This window comes from Myotis nattereri (genome assembly GCF_964212035.1).
Source record: "Myotis nattereri genome assembly, chromosome: 18".
Lineage (NCBI taxonomy): Eukaryota > Metazoa > Chordata > Mammalia > Chiroptera > Vespertilionidae > Myotis > Myotis nattereri.
In genome coordinates, this window is record NC_138093.1 from 6411183 (window position 1) to 6438499 (window position 27317).

The 27317-nt window shown below is 38.4% G+C and overlaps 1 protein-coding gene across 4 annotated transcripts; it reads right to left on the bottom strand.

The window, feature by feature from the left end:
• Nucleotides 1–11139: 11139 nt before the first annotated feature.
• LRIF1 (ligand dependent nuclear receptor interacting factor 1) lies at nucleotides 11140–24236 on the bottom strand. Of its 4 annotated transcripts, none has more exons than XM_081112182.1 (4): nucleotides 23766–24236; nucleotides 15130–16642; nucleotides 13709–13966; nucleotides 11140–12898 (listed from the first exon to the last, which is right to left on the bottom strand). In XM_081112182.1, the coding sequence occupies exons 1-4, from the start codon at nucleotides 23900–23902 to the stop codon at nucleotides 12488–12490; spliced, it is 2319 nt and encodes a 772-aa protein (XP_080968308.1). In that variant the 5' UTR covers nucleotides 23903–24236; the 3' UTR covers nucleotides 11140–12487. The 4 variants fall into 4 exon arrangements, with proteins under 4 accessions (XP_080968308.1, XP_080968309.1, XP_080968311.1 ...); XM_081112183.1 differs by having other exon boundaries at nucleotides 23402–23776; XM_081112185.1 differs by lacking the exon at nucleotides 15130–16642 and having other exon boundaries at nucleotides 23766–23907.
• Nucleotides 24237–27317: the final 3081 nt, after the last annotated feature.

The window sequence follows — 27317 nt, forward strand, 5'->3', positions numbered from 1 at the left end:
GCAGAGGAAGGCTACATCTTAAGAAGTTGAATCCATAATCTATCATGTTGATATAAAGTGTAAATGAAGAGTGTCTGCATCATCCCCAAACTTTCAAACTAAAACTTTAAAGTACCCCAAACCAGAAGTTATCCCAGGCTCTGGCAAAAACAAAATTCACACATTTTCTGAAGGAACCAACTTAATACCAGGTTTCCATGAACCTCAAAAAAGCAAATTTTTTCATTTCATTAAAAAAATGAAACTACTCAGTCAAATTCACCAAACACACAAGAAAATAAGACACTATGAGCAGTATGCGGGGGTTCCCTTTTCTCCATATCCTCTCCAACATTTATCACTTCTGTTTTATTGATAATAACCATTTTAACAGGTATGAGGTGGTATCTCATTGTAGTTTTGGTTTGCACTCCCCTTATAGTTAGTGAAGTTGAGTGTCTTTTCATATGTCTGTTGGTTATTTGTATGTCTTCTTGGAAAAAGTATCTGTTCAGGCCCTCTGTTCATTTTTAAAATAGATTCTTTGGTTTTTGTTGTTGCTGCTGAACTGTATGAGATCTTTATATATTTTGGATACTAGCTCCTTATCAGAGCATCTTTTGTAAAGACAATCCTTGTACACTGCTGAGAGAAATGTAAATTGGTACAGGCTCTATGGAAAACAATATGGAAGTTCCTCAAAAAATTAAGAATAGAGCTACCATATGCCCAGCAATCCCTCTTCTGGGTATCTACCAAAAAATTTGAAAACACTCATGTACCCCTAGGTTTATTGCAGCATTATTCACAATAGCCAAGATGTGAAAATAACCTAAGTGTCCTCTGACCCATGATTGGATAAATAAAATGTGGTACATATATACAATGGAATACTACACAGCCATAAAAAAGATGAAATATTGTCATCAGTGACAACATGGATGGATCTTGAGAGTATCATGCTAAGTGAAATAAGTCATATGAAAAAGTACAAGAACTATATAATTTTACCCATGTGTGAGATATAAAACAAAAAGCAACAAATGAACAAACAAAACAAACTCATAGACACAGATAACAGTATGGTGGTTACTATAGGGGAAAGTGGTGGGGGTTGATAAAGAAGTTAATACATAAAAAAAAAAAAAGAAGAAGAAGTTAATACATATGGCGACAAAAGAAGACTAGACTTTAGGTGACTAGCACACAATGTAATATACAGATGAGGTATTATAAAGGTGTTCAACTGAAACTTATGTTATTAAACAATGTTACTCCAATCTATCATAATAAAAGCATAACATGCTAATTAGACCAGACGGCCAAACAGCAGAATGACCGTCCAGACAACCTTCAGGATGCCCTTCTGGACGAAGCCAGGGCCACAAGGGCCAAGCCCCTTGCACAAATTTCGTGCATTAAACCTCTAGTAAATTTAAATAAAAATGGGAAAATAAGGCACTATGAACCAAGTGAAACAACAAATGATAGAAAAGGACCCACAAAATATAACAGCCATATTTTTCTATTTACAAAAATAAATAACAGCCTTAAAATATGTGCACAGAAGAAACTAAAGACTAAACATTTTGAAAACTGAAAATATTACAAAAATTTAGAAATTTAAATAAATATGTTAAGTAGATTTGATAAAACTAAAGAGAGATTAATAAAGAGGAACATTTGCATGAGGAAATTAATCAGAATGTAGCTGAAGTGTTTTAAGTTATGTCCTCAAAAAGATATGTCCAAACGTACAACCAAGACAACTTTACCCAGCAAGGCTATCATTTAAAATTGAAGGAGAAATAAAGAGCTTCCCAGACAAGAAAAAACTAATGGAATTTATTACCACCAAATCAGTATTACAAGGAATGTTAAAGGGCCTGGTTTAAGAAGAAAGAGAAAGGAAGAAAAATAAAACAGAATAACATAGTTAAAAAAATAAAATGGCAATAAATATGTACCTATCAATACACTTTAAATGTAAATGAATTAAATGCTCCAATCAAAAGACATAGTATAGCTGAAGGAATATGAAAAAAAGACCCATATTTTGCTGTCTACAAGAGAGCCACCTCATAACAAAAGATACACAGAGACTGAGTAAATGGATGGAAAAAGATATTTCATGCAAGTGGAAATGGGGAAGAAAGCTGGGATAGCAATAATTATATCAGACAAAATAGGCTTCAAAACAAAGGGCATAACAAGAGACAATGAAAGACATTACACCTGTGGCCAATGTAGCACAGTGGTTAGAGCATCAGCCTGCACATTGAAGGGTCACGGGTTCAACTCATGGTCAAGGGCATGTGTATGGGTTGCAGGTTCAATCCCCGGCCCCAGTCTGGAAGTGTGCAGGTGACAACCAATTGATGTGTCTCTCTTGCATCAATGTTTCTCTCCCTTTCTCCCTCCCTCTCTACCATCACTCTCTCTAGAAATCAATGGAAAAACTGTCTTTGGGTGGGGGTTAACATATATATATATATATTTATATTTATATGAGAGGCCCAGTGCATGAAATTCGTGCACTCACGGGGGGAGGGGTCCCTCAGCCCGGCCTGCACCCTCTCGCAGACTGGGAGTCCTCGGGGGATGTCCCCTTGGGGGAGTGGGCCTAAGCTGGCAGTTGGACATCTTTAGCGCTGCCATGGAGGCAGGAAAGGCTCCCCCCCCCCACAGCCGCTGCACTTGCCAGCCATGAGCCTGGCTTCTGGCTGAGTGGCGCTCCCCCTATGGGAGTGCATTGACCACAAGGGGGCAGCTCCTGCGTTGAGCATCTTCCCCCTAGTGGTCAGTGCGCATCATAGCAACCATTTGGTCAATTTGCATATTAGCCTTTTATTATATAGGATAGTCTGGCTGGTGCGGCTCAGTAGTTGAGGTTCTACTTATGAACCAGGTATCTGGCCATCTCACCTCCTTGTGAGGAGCTATTTTCCTTCGATCTGATTCTGGAACTTTAAGTCCACAAGGCAGAAAGTCAAGAAGGAAAAATGAATGTAGCATGAGGGAGAGCAAGAACAATCTGGGTCACACTGGGACAAACTGAAGGCCATGGGGCAGACTGATATCTGTGTCAGTTCTTGGTACCTATGACCTGGATGGTAGGCATGTCCTTCAGAAGACTGGATTCTTTGTTACAGAGATAAACACAGTCACCTGACCAAGACGTAAGAGAGGCTAAAGATCCAGGAGATGTCCTTTCAGACTTGGTCATGCCTCAGGCCTATAAGATGAGCTAGTAGATCAGAGACAATGTGTGTGAGCTACAAAATGCTGCTTCATTTTGCCCTTCAAGTCTTCCACAAGTGTCTCTAACTAGAAATATATGCAAAGGAAAATTCTTGGAAATGTAGTTCAACCTAGCCAAGCTGACAATACAAAGACTCCCAGAGGTAGGAATGTTTTTCTTAAAGAAGACATAATGAGCAGTTGTATAGTAATAGTACATGTTTAAGTCATTTTATTCAAGAAAATAGGTAAGCATATCTCCAAGGCTCTTGAATATTTGACAATATCTTTTTCTTTCTTTTTCTTCAATCCTTACCCAAGGTTATTTTTTCCCATTGCTTTTTAGAGAGTGGAAGGTAGAAAGGGAGGGAGGAAGAGAGAGACAGAGACAGAGAGAATGAGAAACATTGATGTGAGAGAGGGAAACGGATTGGTTGCCTCCCACATAAGCCCCCACTGGGGCCAGGGATTGAACCTGCAACCCTTGACCAGGAATGGAACCTGAGACCATTCAGTACGCAGGCTGACGCTCTAACCACTGATCCACACTGGCCAGAATGAGAATATCTTTTAATATCATATATTATTCAAAACTTAGATATTTAGAAAAGTCTCTATTTACATTTTACCTCTCAGAACTCTGTAAAAGTTGTTTTTCCCCCTAGTGTTACTGAAACAAAAGTAGAAACTCAAGAATGATTCTTACTCCCTTTTAGGTAACATTAATTTTTTTTGTCTGAATAGTTCATAGTTATTCATTCTTTGTTCTTATAGCCTAAACCTTTCATCAAAACATGGTAGATATGGTTTTTGTGACAGACATTATTAGCTGATACCCAGTATCAGTTCCCTTTCTTCTTCACCAACAGAAATATTGTTCCTAACCAAAACTTATCAGCTTTTACTGCAGTTTGCCCAGTAATCCAATAATACATGAGAGGTTCTGCTTTCCTAATATTTTGCCTCCTTATTCTTTTTTCCTGATCCTGAAACTAGAATGAGAGATTTGGAAGTAAAGCACCTTCATATGACTATATTGTTGTCAATCTCTCCCTTAAAGTCCTCTAGAAGTTTTTTTTATATATTTAGGTGCTCCTATATTGGGGGCATATATGTTTACCAGGGTTATATCCTGTTGCATCAATCCCTTTAGCATTATGTAGTGATCTTTATTGTCTGTTATAGCCTTCATTTTGAAGTTTATTTTTCAGATACAAGTATTGCTACCCCAGCTTTTTTTTTTTTTTATTTCCATGGAAAAACATTTGCCATCCATTCACTCTTATCCCTGAGGTGGGTCTTTCGTAGACAGTCTATATATGGGTAATGTTTTCTTATCCATTCAGCTACCCTATGTCTTTTGATTGGAGCATTTACATTTAAGTAATTGATAGGTACTTATTTATTGCCATTTTTATTCTTTAAGCCTATGTTTCTCTCTCTCTGTCTACTAGAGGCCCAGTGCACGAAATTCGTGCACTTGGAGGGGGGAGTCCCTCCCTCAGTCCAGATTGCGAGAGGGCATAATCCAGGCCGAGGGACCCCACCGGTGCATGATCAAGGCTGGGGAGGGACACAGGAGGTTGGCCAGCCAGGGAGGGACTGCGGGAGGGCTCCAGGTTGTGTCTGGCCTGTCTCACTCAGTCCTGATCGGCTGGACCCCAGCAGCAAGCTAACCTATCAATTGGAGCACCTGCCTCCTGGTGGTCAGTGCACATCATAGCAACTGGTCGACTGTATGCCCCCTGGTGGTCAGTGCACATCATGGCGAGCAGTTGAGCGGCCTTAGCATATCATTAGCATATTACACTTTGATTGAATGGATGACTGGACTGGACATTTAGCATATTAGGCTTTTATTGTATTTATAAAAGGTTAATATGCAAATCGACCCAATGGCGAACGACCAGTAGCTATGACGATCACTGACCACCAGGGGGCAGACGCTCAGTGCAGGAGCTACCCCCTGGTGGTCAGTGCGCTCCCACAGGGGGAGCACCACTCAGCTAGAGGCTGGGCTCACAGCTGGCGAGGACAGTGGTGGTGGTGGGAGCCTCTCCTGCCTCTGAGGCAGCATTAAGGACCCCTTGGGGGATTCCAGACTGTAAGAAGGTACAGACCAGGCTGAGGGACACCCCCGCCCCCCAGTGCACGAATGTCATGCACCAGGATTCTAGTATACATACACACACACACACACACACACACACATATATATATGTGTATATATGTATATTACAGCAGTCCCTTTAACATTTCTTGCAATGCTCATTTGGTGGTAATAAACTCCTTTGGCATCGTTTTTGTCTGGGAAGCTCTTTATTTCACTATTTTTGAATGATAGCCTTTCTGAATAGTCTTAGTTTCAGATCCTTGCTTTTCATTACCTTGAATACTTCATACCATTCCCACTGACCTGTAGAGTTTCTGATGAGAAGTCAGATGACAGCCATATGGGAGCTCCTTTCGGTTCTCTCTCCTCATATGGCCTTTCTTTAGTGAGAACATGATAGTTCCTCAGTGCATTCATGATGATGGTGGTTGATAGTAGAGGCACTCTAATATCTCATCTTATAAGGACACTAACCCTATTTCATCAGGGCCCCATCCTTCTGATCTCATTTAACTTCTACTGCATTAGAGGCCACATCTCCAAGTACATTTGTTAGTATCTGCATTCCAGTTTGGGTTCCCTCTATTTCCTAGTTAGTTTTAATAATTTGCTTGGGGATATGGGAAGGGTATGCAAGACATTACTGTGATTTTTATGAGTCAGAGCTATAGAAAAAGTTTAGAGAAATGTTACTCTACATAATCCCTGCTAACCTATTCCCCACCCCCTCTTCTCTTTTCCTTAGTCAGTCTCATTAGTTTTTGGTTTATCCTTCCTATATTTCTTTCACATAAATGAACAGATGTACTTTTTTATATCTTTTTTCTTATATGAAGGGCAGTATGCTGTAGACTCTTTGTACTTTGTTTTCATTTTACAGTATATCTTGGAGAATTATTACATATTAGTTCATAGAGCTCTTCCTCATTCTTACAGCTTAGTATTCTACGTGACATGGATTTTTCAACCACTCTCCTATCAATGGGCATTAAAGTTGTTTTCAACACTTCGCAATTAAAAACAAAATTGTAATTAATAAACATACATATATATATTAGAGGCCCGATGCACGAAATTCGTGCAAGAGTAGGCCTTCCTTCCCCTGGCTGCCGGCACCAGCTTCCCTCTGGCACCCGGGACCTGGGCTTCCTTCCAGCACCCAGGACCCAGGCTTCCCTCTGGCACCCGGGACCCGGGCTTCCCTTGCAACCCTGGCTTCTTCTGGAAGGTCATCTGGTCTAATGAGCATATTATGCTTTTATTATTATAGATTTTCATATTGTTGGAGGCACGTCTTAAAAATACAATTGCTAGTCTTATTGGTTGAAAGGTAAATACATTGCTTTGTTAGACATTGCCAAATTTCCTTCCAAAAGAATTGTACCAAGTTGTATTCCCATAGCAGTGTCCTCACAGCCTTGCAAACAGAATGTGTTGTCATATTCTTAAATCTTTTCCAGCTGACCGAGAAATGGTATCTGAATGAATACCATTTATCCAATTTTAACTTGCATCTATCCAATTTTGAATTCATTTTTAGACATTTTCATGTTTGAAAACCATTTCTATACCTTTTATGGTGAATTATCTGTTCATGTGTTTTTCTCATTTTTCTGTTGGGTTTTCGGTCCTTTTCCCTTCCGTATACTTTTAACAAAATCACTTGGCTATCTTGGTTGAAGCAAATTTTGGGTGTGGATAATAATCGGAAGCTGGACTTGGTCTGTGTTAACTTTGAGATACCCATTAGACTTTTAAGTGGAAATGTCAAGAAGGCTGTTGGAGATACAATGTTGGAAGTTCCTAGATATAAATGGCATTTTGATCCATGAGAACCAGATGAGATCATCACATGAATGAGTGCAGATGTAAAATAAATTCCAACATTACCAAGATCATGGAGAAGGGAAGGAACCAGCCAGAGATTGAGAAGGACCAACACGGTAGAAGGAAAACAAGATTGGTGACACGGAAACAGAGCAAAGAACAAATTTCAAAGACAGTCTGAGAAAGTGTCAACTGACCGTACAATAGCAATTGTTAGCGACTGTGAGGGGGGAAAAAGCTTTAGTACAGTGGTAAAGATAAAACCCCAATTTAAGTGAATTTCAGAACGAGGAGCAGGAGTTTGAGACCATCAGCATATTTAGGGAATTTTGTTGTGAAGTACTCAAGCCACATATTGTATCATAAAGTATAATGGAAAGAATTATGGGTGCTTGAGAATTTCATGAGCAGCAAAACCTTAATAATAAAGAAGCAGAGGTCAGAGTGGGACCATCCAGTTTGCAGCTCCATGGAACCATAAAAGACACACTCAGGGGGCAGACTCAGTGAGCACCAAAGCCCCATCGAAGCAAGTCTAGCCCCAGAGGGGTGTCTCCAGCACAGAAGTTCTCCCACTGCAGACACAGCTGATTCTTACAGCCAATTGGCCTGGAGGTCAATTCTTCACAGTGATAACTACAACAATCAAGGCTTAATTACAACAAGACTGTGCACAAAGCCCACAAGGGGGTGCATCAAGAGTGTCTACCTCAGGTAATTGGGACACTTAGCACAGAAAGGCACTCTATCGACACAGCGAAGCATAAAAAAATGCCAAGACAAAGAAATAGGACACAAACGACAGAATTGGAGGAAAGCAAACTGCTGGATATAGAGTTCAAAACCACACTATTAAGGTCTTTAAAGAACTGTCTAGAAGCCGCCGATAAACTTAATAAGGCCCTTGAAAAGACTGGTGAGACCACCGATAAATGTAGTGAGATGTTCAAGAAGACTGGTGAGACCGCCGATAAATGTAGTGAGATCCTCAAGAAATGTAATGAGACCCTCGATGCTGTGATAAAGGACCAACTAGAAATTACGCATACACTGACTGAAATAAAGAACATTATACAGACTCCCAACAACAGACCAGAGGATCGCAAGAATCAAGTCAAAGATTTGAAATACGAAGAAGCAAAAAACACCCAACCGGAAAAGCACAATGAAAAAAGAATCCAAAAATACGAAGATAGTGTAAGGAGCCTCTGGGACAGCTTCAAGCGTACCAACATCCGAATTATAGGGGTGCCAGAAGAAGAGAGAGAGCAAGATATTGAAAACCTATTTGAAGAAATAATGACAGAAAACTTCCCCTACCTGGTGAAAGAAATAGACTTACAAGTCCAGGAAGCACAGAGAACCCCAAACAAAAGGAATCCAAAGAGGACCACACCAAGACACATCATAATTAAAATGCCAAGAGCAAAAGACAAAGAGAGAATCCTAAAAGCAGCAAGAGAAAGAAAATCAGTTACCTACAAGGGAGTACCCATTCGACTGTCAGCTGATTTCTCAACAGAAACTTTGCAGGCCAGAAGGGAGTGGCAAGAAATATTCAAAGTGATGAATACCAAGAATCTACAACCAAGACTACTTTATCCAGCAAAGCTATCATTCAGAATTGAAGGTCAGATAAAGAGCTTCACAGATAAGGAAAAGCTAAAGGAGTTCATCACCACCAAAACAGTATTATATGAAATGCTCAAAGGTATCCTTTAAGAAGAGGAAGAAGAAGAAAAAGGTAAAGATACAAATTATGAACAACAAATACACATCTATCAACAAGTGAATCTAAAAATCAAGGGAATAAATAATCTGATGAACAGTATGAACTGGTGATTGTAATAGAATCAGGGACATAGAAAGGGAATGGACTATTCTTGGGGGTGGGGAAAGGGGTGTGGGGTGAGGGACGAGATTGGACAATAATCGTGCACCTATCGATGAGGACAGTGGGTGGGGAGTGAGGGCGGAGGGTGGGGTGGGAACTGGGTGGAGGGGAGTTATGGTGGGAAAAAAGAGGAACAACTGTAATAATCTGAACAATAAAGATTTAATTTAAAAAAAACAGAAAATCTAAAAGAAAGTTGGCTAAAACAAATGGGTTAAATAAAAAGAAGAAATGAACTGGAAAGTGGATGCAATGTCCTTAGGATAATTTTAGTTGAATTTATTTAACAAATACTGATATATTAGTCAGGAATGATTCAAGATATAATTCCTTTAATATTCTCTTCTTCTAATCCTCAAAATTCATTTCATTGGCTTTTTCAATTTTTAAATGTACTCAGACATTAGATGAGCCCACAGATTGATTGTATTTATCCTATCCTCCTAAGGGATGTTTATCCATATCTATGACTTTAATTAATATATATTTACTGATAGCCTTTAATATCTATTTTTAGTTTAGTGGGAATATGAAGTTTCAACTTTTAATACTTTAGCTTATTGTATTTTCTGTAACATACATGTATTGATTCTTTAATAAAAAACAACACTTAAGCCCTAACCGGTTTTGCTCAATGGATAGAGCGTCGGCCTGCAGACTCAAGGGTCCCAGGTTCAATTCCCGTCAAGGGCATGTACCTTGGTTGCAGGCACATCCCCAGTAGGGAGTGTGCAGGAAGCAGCTGAATCGGTTTCTCTCTCATTGATGTTTCTAACTCTCTCTCCCTCTCCCTTCCTCTCAGTAAAAAATCAATGAAATATATTTTAAAAAAACAAAAAACACTTAAGTATTTTTTTCAAAGGAAGTAATGACTCATGAAACTATGTTCTCGCTGATGGATAAATTAAGAAGATGAATTAAAAAGACTGACAACTGATCACTGGATCTAGCTACATGGAAGTCACTGGTGTCCTTGACAAGATCCATTTTGGTAAAGTAGGGGGAACACAACCTGTATGGAATAGTTTGGCGGTTCCTCAAAATGTCAAACAAAAAGTTAGGATATGATCTAGCAATTACACTTAGATACCCGAGATAATTGAAAATGTATGTCCACATAAAAACTTCTACCCAAACTTTCATAGCAACGTAACATCCTAGTAGCTAAAAGTGTAAACAATCCAAATATTCATAAATAAGTAAACAAAGTGTGGTATATATCCATACAATGAAATATTATTCAGCAATTTAAAAAATTAAGTACTGCTCTAGCTGGGTGGCCCAATTGGCTGGAGTGACATTCTGTACACCAAAAGGTTGCAGGTTCGATTCTCAGTCAGGGCACATAACTAGATTGTGGGTTCAATCCCCAGTCGGGGCATGTACAGGAGGCAATCAATGTTCATCTTTCACATCGATGTTTCTCTCTCATCCTCTCTCTAAAATCAGTACATATATCCTTGGGTGAGGATTTTTTTTTTAATCTAAATAATTTTTCGCCGTAACCGGTTTGGCTCAGTGGATAGAGCGTCAGCCTGCGGACTGAAAGGTCCCAGGTTCGATTCCGGTCAAGGGCATGTATCTTGGTTGCAGGAACATCCCCAGTGGCGGGTGTGCAGGAGGCAGCTGGTCGATGTTTCTATCTCATCAATGTTTCTGACTCTCTATCCCTCTCCCTTTCTCTCTGTAAAAAATCAATAAAATATATTTTTTAAAAAAATAATTAATTTTAAAAATTAAGTATTAAAGCATGCTAAAGAATGGATGAACCTTGACATTAGCTAAGAGAGAGAAATAAACCAGTCACTAAATAAAATATTTTGAATGATTCATTCCATGCTTATGAAATGTCCACAATAGGCAAATCTATAGAGGTAAGAAAGTGTATTCATTGTTGCTAAGGCTGGAGGAAGGAGGCTCTGGGGAGTGATTGCTAATTCTTATGAGGTTTAGTGTGGGGGGTGGCAGTGATGAAAATATTCTAAAATTAGATGTCTATGTTGCAAACTGTGAATATAGTAAAAGCCACTGAAGCATATACTTTAAAAGAGTGAATTTTTTTTTTAATATATTTTATTGATTTTTTACAGAGAGGAAGGGAGAGAGATAGAGAGTTAGAAACATCGATGAGAGAGAAACATCGATCAGCTGCCTCCTGCACATCTCCTACTGGGGATGTGCCCGCAACCCAGGTACATGCCCTTGACCGGAATCGAACCCGGGACCTTTCAGTCCGCAGGCCAATGCTCTATCCACTGAGCCAAACCGGTTTCGGCAAGAGTGAATTTTATGATACATAAATTATCCCAATAAAACTGTTACAGAAAACAAAAGGCAGGAGAATCTAGTTGATTATCACTTTGTATTTGTTCTGATCTACCACCAAAATTTAACAGCCATTTGTGAAGAACCTGAGAACTGAACTCACAACCTAGTTATGTGCCCTGACTGAGAATATTAGAAAATATTAAATGAATTATATCTTGAATAGCTAATATATCAGTATTTTCTGTTTTCTATTTTGTCAATGTACAGGTTTTTATTTGACCTTACTTCTACGGATTTGTTAATCATTTTTTTAAATAACCTTTTCTTCCTTCTCCCCTATCCCTCCCACCTTTCCAAACTCTCCAAAACAAAGATAACCAGATAGAAAACTGTTTGACTCTTTTAAGAAAAACCACATTTTACATTTTTAAAAAGTATTCAATGTGGCCATTGTTCACATTTACTTTTTACACAGTCCAAGTTACATATTTCGAAAAAGCAGCATTTGCCTAGAAATAGTAACATACCATGTTAAGCAAACAATACATTATATAGCCTGAATTCTAAAACTCATTTTGGATTATATGAAACTATTTTGTAAAAGATACAAAACAGGTATCCCTCAGTCTTGAAAAAAAATGTTTGAATTTTTAAATAATGCTGCTATGTTTTTTTCATGATATGAAACACATTTACAGTGGTGAGCAGAAGGTATCATCATTTCATGGGCAAAGAGACTAAGTGAGTATATATACAAGCCCAGTGGCAAAACTAAGTAAGTTTGGACTGATTTCCTCTCTTGGATTGTATAATTTCAATAGTATTCCTGAGCAATTTAGCTAAAGATACAAACAATAATAAAAATCCTGCACAAATATTCAAACTTGGGGGATTCTAGTTAAAAATAACAAAACAAAAACATTACGCAAATTTTCCTTCCCAAAAAAAGTATAAAAAAATATTTAGACAGCCCATGCACATTATTGAAGTTATATGTGAATCAACCTTTTCTGCATTCCTTAAACCAAATTTTATAATCAACTGATGAAAAACCAAACTTCATATTCAATGACACTTTCAGAATGCATCTATAGTTAACTTAATGCAAAAACATCTGGTAAAAACAGAGCGAATTCACTGAAGTCTTTAAGTATGGCAACATTTTATTATTTTTGGTGCATCTTCTTACGCATTTCTTCAAGGGCTGCTTCTTTCTCTCTCAGCATTTGTCTAAGTCTTCTTATTTTTTCATCTCGAATGGTTTCTTCTAACTCTGGTGGTGTCATGGGAAAAATATCTTCAGTATAATTTCTGGTAAAGGAATGACTTTGTCCAAAATCTGCATTTGAACTCAAAGCGACTTTCTCCTGATTTTCACGGGTACAGTGTTCTACCTCAGTTCTTTCTTCTCTGGTTTTATTGCAGCTTGTAACAATGTTATGGTGTGATACATCTGAAGTTGGTAAAATATAGCTAATTCCTCCATTTAAAGCTGTGTTATAAGCACTCTCGATTTTTCTCTTCTTTGCGTGATCCATCTTCTTAACGGTTTTTGCTTTTCTTTTCTTATCAAAACCCTGTTGCAATGTTGAGAACAATTCCAATGGAAAAGCAAATTATTAGTGCCATATATAGAGTGTGTGCTCTGAAATTTAACAAGTTTAAAGATACAAATATACACCAATTAAATTTAACTCAACAAAATATATTGAGAACAACTACTGCAAGAGATTAATATTTATGGTACCAACTAGCAATATCGTAATGATTTTCATTGAGAATAAATTGCTGAATTCACATTTTCCTGCTTATGTTAAGTATTAGAATCTATACTGATCTACCACCAAAATTTAACAGCCATTTGTGAAGAACCTGAGAACTGATTTACATTTTTTTTCCCATTTGCATGGTAGGCACATACTAAAGATTTTCATTGGGAAAGATAGACTGATCTCTGATCTTATAAGTAGAGTGACAGTAGACAAAGTTACAGGGATACTTCTTTTCATCATTATTGACCATGTAGATTTCTTAAGATGTTAGTAGTAAGAGTAATGTTGCAATAAACATCTGCATGCTTATATTTTTTCCTACACTTGGATTATTTATTTTAGATAGGGTCTTCAAAGTAGTATAATTAAAAAGCTATGGCCATTTTCTTATAATTTTATGATGAAAAAATAAACAGTAGGTGAATAAAAACACTTGAAACAACACCATTAACCATGGATGCATTTTTACCTATGCATATATAGTTCTTTTTAACACCATCTTGGTATAATACATATATATGCAAAGTTGGTAACTAATTTATATTAAGACATAAAAAAATTAATACACTCATGTCTCTTTGGAGTACCTACAAAGAATACTTTAAAATCTATTACCTGTTTTCTCTCTTCCTCCTTCACTGTAAACTTTGTCTCATTGTCACTCTTCACCAAACTCTTAAAGGAATCAAAATCTCCAGCACCCAAATGGTCAGGAATCCGAGTAAGTCTTATTCTCAAATCTTTAGTAAGACCAAATAGCTTTTTAAATTCAGCATCAGTCTTCAGATATGCCTTACTGCTTCTTCCTTGAGCATTTTTGTCATTTCTTTCTTGAGCACCTTTTTGTAATGTTGATGCCATCTCATTCTGGATCTGAAATTAGAAAAAGAAAACACACAAACAATACTACCCATTACTTAAGCTATTTTATCAGACTGGTAGCTAAATGATTTCCTCATCTTACTGCAAGCATGCTTTAAAGTCCTAAATGGTTGGTTTGGATTACCCTTGCCTTATCATGACACTCGAAAAACTAAACTGAGTCAAATAAATAAGAAATGTTTCCATGCAATTTCTTATTTATTTCACTTTCTTGCACTAGAAAGTTTAGTTACTCAATTCTCAAACAACTGAAATGAGAACACACACTAATGACAAGTTAAAAATAATCTAAGTGACATTAATTAGAAATTGTAGTCATCTGAAAAAGTCTTATGCCTTTAACCAATCTTATAGTCAAATCAGAATTTACTTCCTTATATCTCTGGAGTTCAATAAATTCTGTACTGAAAGAAAAGAAACACTGACATTAAGTAGACTTCTAAGTAAGAAAAGGGTGGGTACAAATATTTAGTGAGCACAGAAACACATATCTTAAGTAGAACAGAAAGTTCCTATGTGGATATGATGGATAATTGGATGCAGAGTCAGAAAGTAGGGCTAAAAAAGGGGGGGAAATTTATCTACTAAAAAAATTATTCAATCAAAGATGTTGATAAACCCTATTTCCACAAATGACTTAAAAGGTACTGTATGGCCCTGTCCTACCCCTTCCACCATCTACCTTTAAAAAAACTGACATATATACCACCACAAAACAAACCCCCTAGCTCTTCTATATGCATAATATTGATCTTTTCATTACTAAAAAGTAGGCTATTAAATATCTATGTATACATGTATATGTATGCATGTGTGTACAAATGTATGCATGCATGCACACATAATTTTACTAAGCTTTTAATTCACATTATCCTTTTCCAACTCTTCTAAACCCTGTTGCTCTGTGATCTTAAGTTTGACTTTGTTTTAAAGATTTTGCATGACAAGACAAAGATACAGCTTGGGGTCTCTCAATTATTCCTCCTCACACATTTCCTTCAGATAAAAGCTTTGACTTAGCATTCACATGTGTATGGTGTGTGTGATGGAGGATGGGAGAAGAGGGGAGAAAGGTATGCTAGATAACTTTGAGAATTAAAAAAAGAAAACTTTTCTATACAGATAAAAAGAACACCCTGACATGGGAAAATTACCTTTGGTTCTTGGTCTCTGAAAACACACTGTTGTGAAGTAATACTTGTTGCATCAACAGAGGAACTTATTTTCTCTATGCTCTGGATGATATTTTCTTTTGGGGGGGCATTTTGTCCTGTACTAAATCCATTTGGAAAGTCTGCCTTTAGGAATAAAGTCTTACTCTGTTTTAAGTAGTTAATGGGTGGGTTCAGATTATTTGGGTGTAGGATAGAAAGAGATGGTGTCTCCACTTTTTTATTCTTCTCTGCCCTTAGAGTGGCCATGGAAGCAAGCTGGGTGTTTGAAAATGATTTTGTCTCCATCTGGGAAGATTTATTTTTTGCCAAAACAAAGTTTACAACCTCTCTGGATAGTTCTGTTACTGGACTTGGGCTCACTATCTGTGATATATCTTTTCTTGGTGGAATATCAGGAGAAACAGAATTCTGTTGATCAATTTGTGATGACAAAACATCTGTCCCCTTTTTAGCCAACAGATAGATTTTCCCATTACACATAACCAACGCATTATCTTTAATAGGCATACTTTTGGATTGTGCCCCACTAGGACTGCTGGTACTCAATGGTGGCATCTTTATAGTATTACCTCCCACACTTTTCTTTTCTACAAAACTTTTTAAAATCTGTGAAGCCACATTATTTGAAGACTTAACAGGAACAAGAGATGGAGTACAAGGTTGTCGATTTTCTTGAAAAATCCATTTCACTGGAGCAGCTTGAGAATGCTGACCACCTTTTAATTGTGTCTCTTTTGCAACATTCATTGGAATTTGTGTGGCATTTAGTATCACTGGCTTTGCTATTTCTGTAACAGGTTTTGGATAAATGTGTTGAAAGTTCTTGGTAGCTACATTTTTCACTGTTTTTACAGGAGATACATAAATAACAGAAGGTATTTGGGAGGCCTCAACTGTTCCTGAGGTGCTTGTGGTTGCAGTTGCAAGTATCTTTTGCTGAATTGAAGGAGGCAATGATGTCGCTGGTACAGATTTCACTTCAGCATGGGCTGGAATCTGTAAATGATGCCCAGAGGGCAAAACTGGAGGTTTCACAGTCATTGGAAGGCTCTGAGTATTTACTAAAATATAAGATGAATCATTTTGTGTTGAGGAGGAAGAAACAGCCAATGTTTGCATGGTGAGTCCATCAATTTTTACACCATGACTCTGAACTTTAGAAACTGATGAGGTAAAAGTTTCAGTTCCCACAGTAGTAACTCTAACTTTTTCTGCTGTATCTACTGTTCTTGTAAATAAATAGTTTGAAGAACTGGCTGGCTGAAAAATGGGCAACTGAGTTGTTGATGAACTTGTGGAAGAGCTGGAAATCTGAGTCTGAAAAGTAACTTGAACTGGGCTTCCTGTATTCCCTTTCAAAGCATCAGACACAACTGAAGATTGAACTAGTGGTATAAGATTTCCAGAGAAATTAGGAATTGGAAGTAATTGCAGAAGATTTTTTCCATCCGAGCCAATCGTCTGAACTACTTGGTACATGCAGCCTGAAACACTTAAAAGAACATGAGTAAATAAATACAACATACTACAATGACACATACATTTTATTTAAAACCAAATTATTTTCAAATATTTAAAAATATTTATATATAAAATATAATAAAAGTATATCATTTGTCACTTTGATTTTTCAAAGTGAAATATTACAAAGTAAAAGTTTTGAAGAAAAAAAATAGTCAAAGGAATTATCATAACCTTTAGATTTCACATGATTAGACAATACATATAAGATAGGAACATTACCCTAAAATTGTGTTTCCTACTGTTTTACCCTATATAAAATTATGTCTACTAGAATATGCACCTCAAACTATTAGCATCCCTCCTCCTTTTCCTTGAATTCTTTCCTCTTGACCGCCTCCTTTACTTTTATTGACTAGAATTCTCATTTCACTTCCATTTATGCTTATTCTATTTCCCTCACTCTTCCCAACCCAATCTGTTGTGTTCTTCCCACTGACAATGATTTCCAAGTTCGACTGTTAGCCATTTTTCTTATGCTAAGGCATCTCTTATGGTAATACCTTGGTGTGCCACATTTTCAGAGACTAAGCTGAGTTACTCTTGTGGGAACCATTTTCTTCTTTGATTTATTGTCTCAGCACATCTGAAGTTTGGTGCTAAACAGTCCTTGGTATGGCAATTACTCATATTAGTTCCGACTGCCTACAAATTCATATATAACTGCAATGTCATTTTAGCTGAATGGTTTTCAATGAACATGGAACACATTTGAAAGTAACTTTTTACAAATTTTTTATTTACTTATTTTAGTAATATTTTTTTCATCTAACCAATTTTGATCGGATATTTATGAGCTATTTTTTAGTACAGATTGTAAGATTTTTTAAAAATCCCATATCAATCACTGTATAATCAATTATTTATAAATTTCTTGAATGCAGGCACCTCAACCTATTTACACCTAAAACTACCTTTCAGTTCCTGAAAATACCAAGACCTCATGGAACTCAAGGCCATCACACATACTGTTTCTCTACCTAGGTACTCCTCTCCCACCCACATTAACTCAAGTCTCAGCATAAATGATACTTCCCAAGTATCTGACCACCTTAATTATCCTTCCCCTCCTTTATAGTCTAAAATACTACACCTGCTGATTTCCTTCATGGTACATATCAAAAGTTGTCATCAAGTTTTAATTAATCTCGTGCTCAATTCTAACAACATGAGTACAGAGTCCATGTCCTATAAAACCAGTGTGCCCTTATATGACTAGGATCAAATAAAGAAAAAAATGTAAGGGCAAAAGAGTTCTCAAAAGTGTAAAGCTGTGTAATACTGCATATACTAGTATGTGTTTTTAAACCTCAGGTATTAATAAAAAGCAAAGCCAAAAATTCTATGCATCCTAGAAAGCACTGGAACTCAGTTTTACCTTTCTCTAACCCAAAATAACATTAACGGCAGCTTACAAATATTTAAAACAGATTTCTGGTTACTTGATATTGCTTCAATAGATTATATTTACTTTTAGTAAGTGAAAAGTTAATCTCTAAAAAGAAGCACAAACATAAAGTATAAATTCTTGCATTCAGGGCTTGAAGAGGAAAACCAACCTCATCACCTTCCCACCCCCAAAAGTACATATAAACTGGATCAGAACTTAATGTCTGCTATGGTCCAGGCACCAGCCTCAGTTATAGGGAAAGAGTCAATAAAGTAGCCTCTGGACCTCCCCGATTTTATACAGTCCACAAGCAAAGAATAGTTTTTAAATTATAAATGATTTCTTTTTAAAAACTCACAATATTTTTGTGATGTGAACATTTTGAGATTCAAATTTCAGTGTCTGTAAAGTTTTATTAGTACGCAGATGCACTCATTTTTTCCATGTCCTGTATATGGCTGCATTCCTGCTGCAACAGTAGAATAGAGTGTGCAGGAGGTAGCCAATCAATGATTCTTTCCCATCATCGATGTTTCTATCTCTCTCTCCCTTTCCCTTCCTCTCTGAAATCAATAAAAATATATTTTTTTAAAAAGTTTGTTTTCTTAAAGAACATATTCTGCTAGCTAAAGTCAGAACTAAAACTAGAATCTGATTCTGCATCCCATGCTCTAGTTTGGTCACTTAAAAAGAAAAATCACAGGCTAATTATCTTAAACGAGCTGGGTTTGAACTGGGAAAATAATACAGTTTAAGGCTTTAAAAGAGAAAACAGGAATAATCTTGGAAAGATTATGGGCTTCTAATCTTGGCTCTTCCAATTACTAGTTGATTGGTAAATTTACTTAACCTCTTTGAATCTCTGTCTCATCATCTGTAAAATGGGAATATGGGTTTGCTATGAAAAGTAAATGAAGGAACTGGCTGGGATTATGATAAGCACCCAATATATGCTAGTTATCATCCTCCATTAAAATATATAATTGGTGCCCAAGAATAAGCAAATGAATCAGATAGTTTTGAAAATGTGAGAAATTTAATAAAAAGGTATGAGAGCTTTAATAAAAGGTATACTAAACATATTTACAATATTATGTAACTGACATTTTTATAATTCTAATACTGATGTGAAGCATTTACACATTAGAAATGGAATAACAATTTTGCAGGCTAATGTACATTTTGCAAAATATATTTTTTCAACTATTAGGAGACCTTTTTGCATCTTACTATGATTTAACTTTAATATACATATATAATATACATAAATACATAATGTAATAATATATATGTATATATGTATATTAGAATCTATTATAAATAGCCCAGCAAGGTGGGTATTGCTGTTCCTATTTTATAGTTGAAAAAATAGAGGTTTAATAATATTAAGTAATTTATTCAGAAATACATGCTCTCTTGGGCAACTCTGTCCATTTTTTGTTTACTTTAGCATAACAGGGTTCAAAAATTCAATTGTTTTAAATTGAGAAATCAATGAAAAATTAACTGCTCCAGATATCCTGCAATGGTATGTCTGTCTGTCTACCTGTCTCTCTCTCTCTCTCTCACACACACACACAATTACAAAAGAAAACATAATAATACCTACACTGTATAAAACAAAATACACACTGAACTCACAATGGAGCATTATCTAACCAAAGAAAGCCACCTGCTAAGGACATTCGTTTTAACTTCCCATTTAAGAACAAAGGGTTAAGGGCGGATAGAAGCCAACTGACAATCACATGACATCCTAATTCCTATTATTATAGGATGCATTATCATAGGCTTTTATTATAATACCTCTAAGCTGATGATTCACATCTTTATTTTCAGCTTTGAGCCTGAGTTTCAGATTCAAATATCTCTCAGATGGCTTTCCTGGGGTGTTCATCTCAATTTACCAAAATCTACCCAGAAAACTGGCATCATAATTGATGGTCTTTTCTTCGTGTCAATTCACTGACAAGGTCTATTTTCCCTTCTATATTCTTTGAATCCAACCCTTACTTTACATCAGGCAATTCAAGCCCAAGCATCTCTGAAAGGACAACTAATATAGAATCTCTAGATGCCTGATCCATCGCCCCCAAATCCATACTAACATTGTTTATCTAAAATGTACAGGTGACCATGACAGTCCTTTTCTTTTTTTTTTCTTTTTTTTTTTTAATATATATTTTATTGATTTTTTACAGAGAGGAAGGGAGAGGGATAGAGAATTAGAAACATTGATCAGCTGCCTCCTGCACACCCCCCACTGGAGATGTGCCCACAACCAAGGTACATGCCCTTGACCGGAATCAAACCCGGGACCCCTCAGTCCGCAGGCTGACGCTCTATCCACTGAGCCAAACCGGTCAGGGCGACAGTCCTTTTCTTAAATCCTCTAATCTCCAAGAGATAGTCTATTCTCTTCAGCAGGGCAAACAGAATCAAACAATAAATGCCAATTGTTAGTAATAAGACATACTGGTACTTTATTTTACCAGTTCTCTCTGCCTAGACATAGCCTGCATTCTTTTAATTTGTTGAATCTCACCCAAGGATATTTTTTCCCCATTGATTTTTTTTTTAGAGAGGGAGGGAGGGAATGAAGGAGGGAGTGAGAAGGGAAGAGAGACAGATAAAAACAATGTGAGAGAGACACATCCATTGGTTGCCTCCACACACACCCCAATCGAACCTGCAACCCAGCCAGGTATATGCACTTGATGAGGAATGGAATCCCAGACTCACAGCCTTTCAATGTGCAGCCAATGCTATAACCACTGAGCACACTTGCCAGGGCACCTGCATTCATCTTTAATTTAATAGCTGATACTTACATTCCCCAACTCAACTGCTCCAGAAACCTTTCCTACAATTCCTATTCTCTATGCCCTCATAATATTCTGTGCACAACACTTAAAAAATGTAACACATCATCTCCCTTCTAGACTGTAAAGTTTTTCACAGTCATGGCCCATATCCTATTTTTTAGTTGGTCTCACCATTTTGCACAGTCTATCAGAGTAGGCACTCATTGAATGCTACCAGATGTTTGAACTATACTGAGAGTAAATATTGAACTAGGATATAAACCTAGGTCTCGATAACTCCACAGCTTACTTTCTTTCCACTATACTTTTCTGACTCCTGATTTGCTCTTTGTTAATAAAGCCTAAGTCAAAATAAACTTAATACCTACTATCACAAATATCTTCCAGATTTTTCCATTGTATACAATTAAATGTAAGTTTTACATTTTAAGCACTGATGAATTAGAAATATTTTAAACAATAAACTTTTTGTATCACATTAGTAAAAATATTATAAAAGGAAAGCAGTAACTCAAGAAAATTCACGTAACTATAAAAAAAAATCATAGCAATTTAAAGTTTACGAAAAAAATAAATGATTTAGTACCATAAAAAATATTATCAGAAAAACAAAAACACTAAGTTCCCAATAAAGAACTAACATTAATCAAATGTCTTACAAAATTCTATTTGGAATGCAGATTGTTACAAAACAGAATAGAAACTAGTACGCAACCAATAACCAAAGTGAATGGTTTGAGGAAAAAATGCATTTGAAGATGATGAAAGAATGCATAAATCAATGAGTTAATGAACACCAAATGATTTATGAATGTAATAAAAACGTGATTCAATCGGTAATGTGTTATAAAATGCCAAAAATAGATAGCCAACAGGTTAGAAACAGGATTAAAAAGTTAAAGTATACAAAAAGTGCAAAGTTCTTACTCTATCTTATTTCTGATATTAAAAACAAGTGCAATCCTGAAACAAACTGAGTTAAGTTAGGTTAAGTCAGATGTCATCAATACTCAGATACTAAAACAAGGTAGAAGACAAAGTTATTAAAAAATAATCCTACTTCTGCATATCCATACAGAGCACTGCCTCTGCCACTCTATATCCAACTTCCACCAAAAATAACCCAATAAGGAACATAGATATACAAAAGCTGACTCTTTTGATGATTTGAAATACAGTGCAATGGTTATTTCTTGGCAGTTCTTCAAAATTATAGTTTCAGCTCACCCCGTTTAGTGGCGGTCTCATTTTAGAATATTACACGTGTCTTTTAAAAGTCTTTATTACAAGTTAGGTTTTGAATCTACTTATAATGAAAGGAAACCTACTTCATGGGCCACAATTTGTACAGAAGGTATATTCTTATAACATTTTAACAGTGCTTTTTCTATTTTCCCGGTTTTACATATATTTACTCTTTTAGTCCTTAACCTATCTCTAGGCGGTCATATTTAAATAATGAGAACTGGGGTGCTTAGCCTCGTGAAGCTAGCATTACACCTAGGCAGTTTGACTTTCTTCATAAATCCTCTTCCATGAATTTTACATCTTAACTTCCGTGCTTCCTTCTTCACGTTTTCCTTCTGCAGAGACCCATTAACTTTTTCTCACCACTCATTCATTATACGTCCACTAACCATGGCGTGAACAACTTCAAATATTCTACCGGAGCTAACAGTTTTGTTTCCGTTTCATTTGTCGATTAACAGAAGCTTCAAAAAAAAAAAAAACAAACCCCCAAAAATAAAAACACCCTACTGAGTCAGGAATAAACAATTTTCTAAATTTACGAACAAGTATGTCTTTAATACTGGAACCTCCCTACATCAAATATAGTTTTTACACAGATATCCAGTTAGAGATGGCATTCGCACTACCCCTGCTTCAAATACGCTGTTCCAAAAGATTGATTTTACAGGAGCATTTCCAGGTTTTCCTTTTTTTTTTTTTCTTTCTCTCCAAATAAAGCTGTTCTTTGAAAATTTAAAATACTCGATTCCCTTATTCTAGAAAAAATTTTCGGTTCCGAATTTATATACTCTTATCAATGACACAAATCTATCCTCTCCTCACTCTTAAAATTATGGCTATTTTTCACTGAAGGTCCAGCGCCACCTGGGTTGCACTTGCTAATCCGCGCAGATCGCTGCTTTTTTTTTTTTTTTTTTTTTTTTCCTGCGAGTGCGCGAGAACCTTCCAGAAGGGTTTGGTCACACAGGAGCGTCGGCCATGTTGGTTTTCCTCTCCCGTGGAGCTCTATTCTTTCCGCCTATGAAATCGGAGAAGCCGGCCGGGGCGGAGGCTGCCTGCGAGAGGCTCTGAGGAGGACTTAGGTTCCGAGAAGGGCGCGCTCTAAGGGCTCTGACCGCCGGGGAGCCGGCGCGTCGGGAGCTGCTCCCCCCGCGGGGCGCGCCCCTCGGAGCCGCGGTGACAGGAAACGACGGCCGACTCGACATCCTGCTAAGAGACGGGCGCGGGGCGGGCGTGTCCCGCGAGACTGGCAACCTGTACTTACCAGGGCGAGGCGCTGCCGGACTTTTCCTCGGCGGCTTTCAAGAAGACTCCCTGTAGGTTATTGGACATTTTAGAGGGGAGGGAAGGACCAGCGCATCCAAGAGAGTGGGCAGTGTGGGGCCGGGGTCCTCCCAGGGGCGAGGATCAGAGCGACAAAATGCGGGGCGGCAGTTGCCCCGGAGCAACTCTGAAGGGGTTCGAAGCTGAGAGGACGACAACGGCGAATTCTCCACAGGCCGTAGCTCCGAGCCTCGGAGGGAGGCGGCGCGGCCACCGGAAACAGGAAGAATGGACGCCGAGGACGGCGACGGCCGAGCCCCAAGCTCAGAGAGAACCAGCCCGAGTCCCCGCCCCCCGAAGCTTACCGCTTCGCTCCGGAGCCTCTCGGAGTCGGCGCAGGAGGTGTGGCCTGAATAGCACCGCCCCCAGCAGTGCCGGGTCCCCACGAAGACCGAAGCCGCCAGCCGTGGTACAGATCGGCCAGCGTCTCCCGAATCGTCATATCCGGTCGCCAAAGCGATTGGCTCGCTGAAGCCCCGCCTTTATAACGCGATCCAATCGCAAGTAACGTTTGGTATCTCTTCTTCCGGATCAAGGAACGAGTCACCAAAGAAATTTCTCCAGTTACCTACGCAAATAAAATGTTTCCGGGGTCAATTGTAAATTTTCTGCCTTGATGTTCGCCGCTAGTGTAACTTTTCCTCGCCGGCCAGACCTCGGAGGGCTCTGGGAATCCGCCCGCGCTGGCGGCCTGAGGACAGTGTAGCCGCACGACTGCAGCCAGCGCCGTGTTACTGCTACTTTCGGAGCATTGATCAGTTATTTCCTCTGCCCTGAAGCTTTGCGTCTCTAGACTTAACCTCTTTATGCACGCTCGTGCCTTGGTCAGAATTATTTGTCATATAGCTAATTCATTCTCTGAAAGTTTCATTCCCCATATAGTTGGGGGGTTTTGTTTTGTGTTGTGGGTTTTTTGCATCTTTATTTGGATCTCCATAGAAAAGCTTTTCAGAAGTCTCTCGATTCCTGTCATTCGATCACATATCCAAGAAAGGCTCAGCCCTTGGTTTAAGGGGTAGACCGTGTGGTTCAGCGGGGGCTGGAAGGAGGGTGTGGGAGAGTGGTTTAAAGACCCAGTTTTATTAGGTGCAGACTGTGCCTATGTAAACTGACTCACTGTTTAAATTCAGGAGACGGACAGAAGGCAGCCAATTTTGAAGTTTTTGTCGATCTTTTAAACATGTTGGCTACTCATTACCGTACCTCCGCGAGCTAACACTGATTAGAGAACTTTGTGTCCTGATGCATTAACACGTTAAGCACCAGGCCTGTTGTGTCTTCCTTTGCGTTCAGCCCGCGTTATCCGATTTCACCGATATGCTGGCGGCTGGAGGCTGCAGGGGTCCAAACGGAAAGTACAGTGTCAGTCACCGCCGACTGACATGGCGCTTACCCTGTTCACAGAAAGCACGCCCTAGCCGGTTTGTGTCAGTGGATAGAGCATCCGCTGCTGGCAGACTGAAGGGTCCCGGGTTCGATGCCGATCCAGGGCAGATAGGTTGGGTGCAGGCCTGATCCCCAGCCCTGGTGGGGGCATGTGGAAGGCAACCAGCGGATGTGCCTCTCTCACTTGATGTTTCTCTCTCTCCCTGCCTTCCACTCTCTGAAAACCAGTGGAAAAATATCCTGCCCTAGCCAGAGTGGCTCAGTGGATAGAGCGTCAGCCTGTGGACGGAAGGGTCCCAGGTTCAAATCCAGTCAAGGGCATGTGCCGGCTCCATCCCCAGAAGGGGGTGTGCAGGAAGCAGCCGATCAATGATTCTCTCTCATTGATGTTTCTGTCACTCTCTTCCTCTCTAAAATCAATATATATATATATATATATATATATATATATATATATGATGAAAAATATCCTTGGGTGAGGATTAACAACAACAACAAAAACATACCAGAAAGTAATACTTTCTAACTAGTCTTCACTCCTTGTTACCCTTTTCGGTCCAACATGGAGGCTGACTCGACAGACCAGGCACTAGGAGCAGGTCCAACATCGAGGCTGAGGTCGACACCGCAAACCGGTTCAACATTCAATCCCATCAATTAATTTGGACCAGACTGTTTGAATTCCAAAAATAAAATTGGATTAAAGGTTAATATCAATGATATAGAATCCTGTGTGTGTAACTGGCATTTATCTTTCAGTCAAATAGCTCCTGTACTAAAGAGGGAGTGGGTGGTGAGCCTAATATTCTCTTGGTTCTGATCATGCTCGTATCTGTGAAAGCAAAATTAAAAGCTAACCCATTTTTGCTTGTTCCATTCATCTTACCATTTATTTCTTTTTAAAAAGAATGTTTTTATTGATTTTTTTAGAGAGAGAGGAAGGAAGGGGAACAGAGAGAAACATCGATGAGAGCAAAACCTCATCAATCAACTACCTCTTGCATGCCCCCTACTGGGGATTGAGCCCAAAACTCGGGGAATGGAAGCAGCCACCTCTTGATTCATGGGTGCATGCTCAACCACTGAGCAACACCATCCAGGCTTACCATTTATTTCTTACCTTTTGCAGTTTGGCTTCTCATGTCCCTCATCACTTCCTATAAATCAAACTCACTGTCACAGATTGGGTTCTGTGGGAAACAAACTCTTGCAATGGACTCTAGTATGCAGGAAGTTTATTAGGGATCAGAATCTGTGGAAGGGAAGGAGAGGAGGCAAAAATGGGCAGAGGGATAAGTTAGATTGTGATGCCCAGTTTTAACAATGCCATAGCCTAACCCACATTTCTAAAACTGGAGTAAACTTTCTTTTTTTAAAATTTATTTATTTATTTATTTATTTTTTTGAGAGAGAGAGAGAGAGAGAGAGAGAGAGAGAGAGAAAGGGAAAGACAGAAGTATTGATGTGAGAAACATCCATCAGTTATCTTCCTAGATTGCATCCTGACCCAGGGATCAAACCCACAACCTAGGTATGTGCCCTGACCAGGATCAAACCCGCCAGCTTTTGGTGTATGGGATGATGCTCCAACCTACTAAGCCGGAAGTAAACTTCAAAGTTTTTCCCAGTGGGGATTCGGGTTTTTCCAAGGAAGGTTGTAGGAACTTAGGCACTGAGCATCTCTTTAACCAAGGCAACTACTCAAGGAGGCTGATAACTGAGGCAAGTCTGCTGGCAGCACTCCAGTAAATGGTGAAATAAGACCTTCATTCCTAAAGGGAGGTCAGGGAGATGCATCACAGCATCCACTGTACTCATTAAGTCACTCATTCCAGCGGTTGCAATTAATGTTTATCTCTCATTCATTCAAATCTTCCCTCAGTAGCATTTTTAATTATTTTTTACTCTTTTTTTCTAACTATATTTCTTTATTGATTTCAGAGAGGAAGGGAGAGAGAGAGAGAGAAACATTAATGATGAGAATCAGTGATCGGCTGCCTCCATCATGCCCCCCACTGGGGATTGAGCCTCGCAACCCAGGCATGTGCCCTTGGCCGGAATTGAACCTGGGACCCTTCAGTCCGCTCTATCCACTGAGCCAAACCAGCAAGGGCTATTCTTTTACTCTTGATGCTATTGGCAATATACTTTCTTGGTTTTTATCCTACTTTTTAAAAATGTATATATATTTATTGATTTCAGAGAGAGGAAGGGAGAGGAAGAGAAAAATAGAAACATCAATGATGAAAGAGAATCACTGATCAGTTGCCTCCTACATGCCCCCTACTGGGCATGTGCCCTGACCAGGAATTGAACCATGACCTCCTGATTCATGGGTTAACACTCAACCACTGAGCCACACTGGGCTCCTCTTATCTTTTTGTCTATTCCTAATCAGTCTCTTTTGAGGATTATCCCTCCCTTCTCAGCCATTAAATAAGAAAGTTCCTTAGATCTTGGTTTTTGATCCT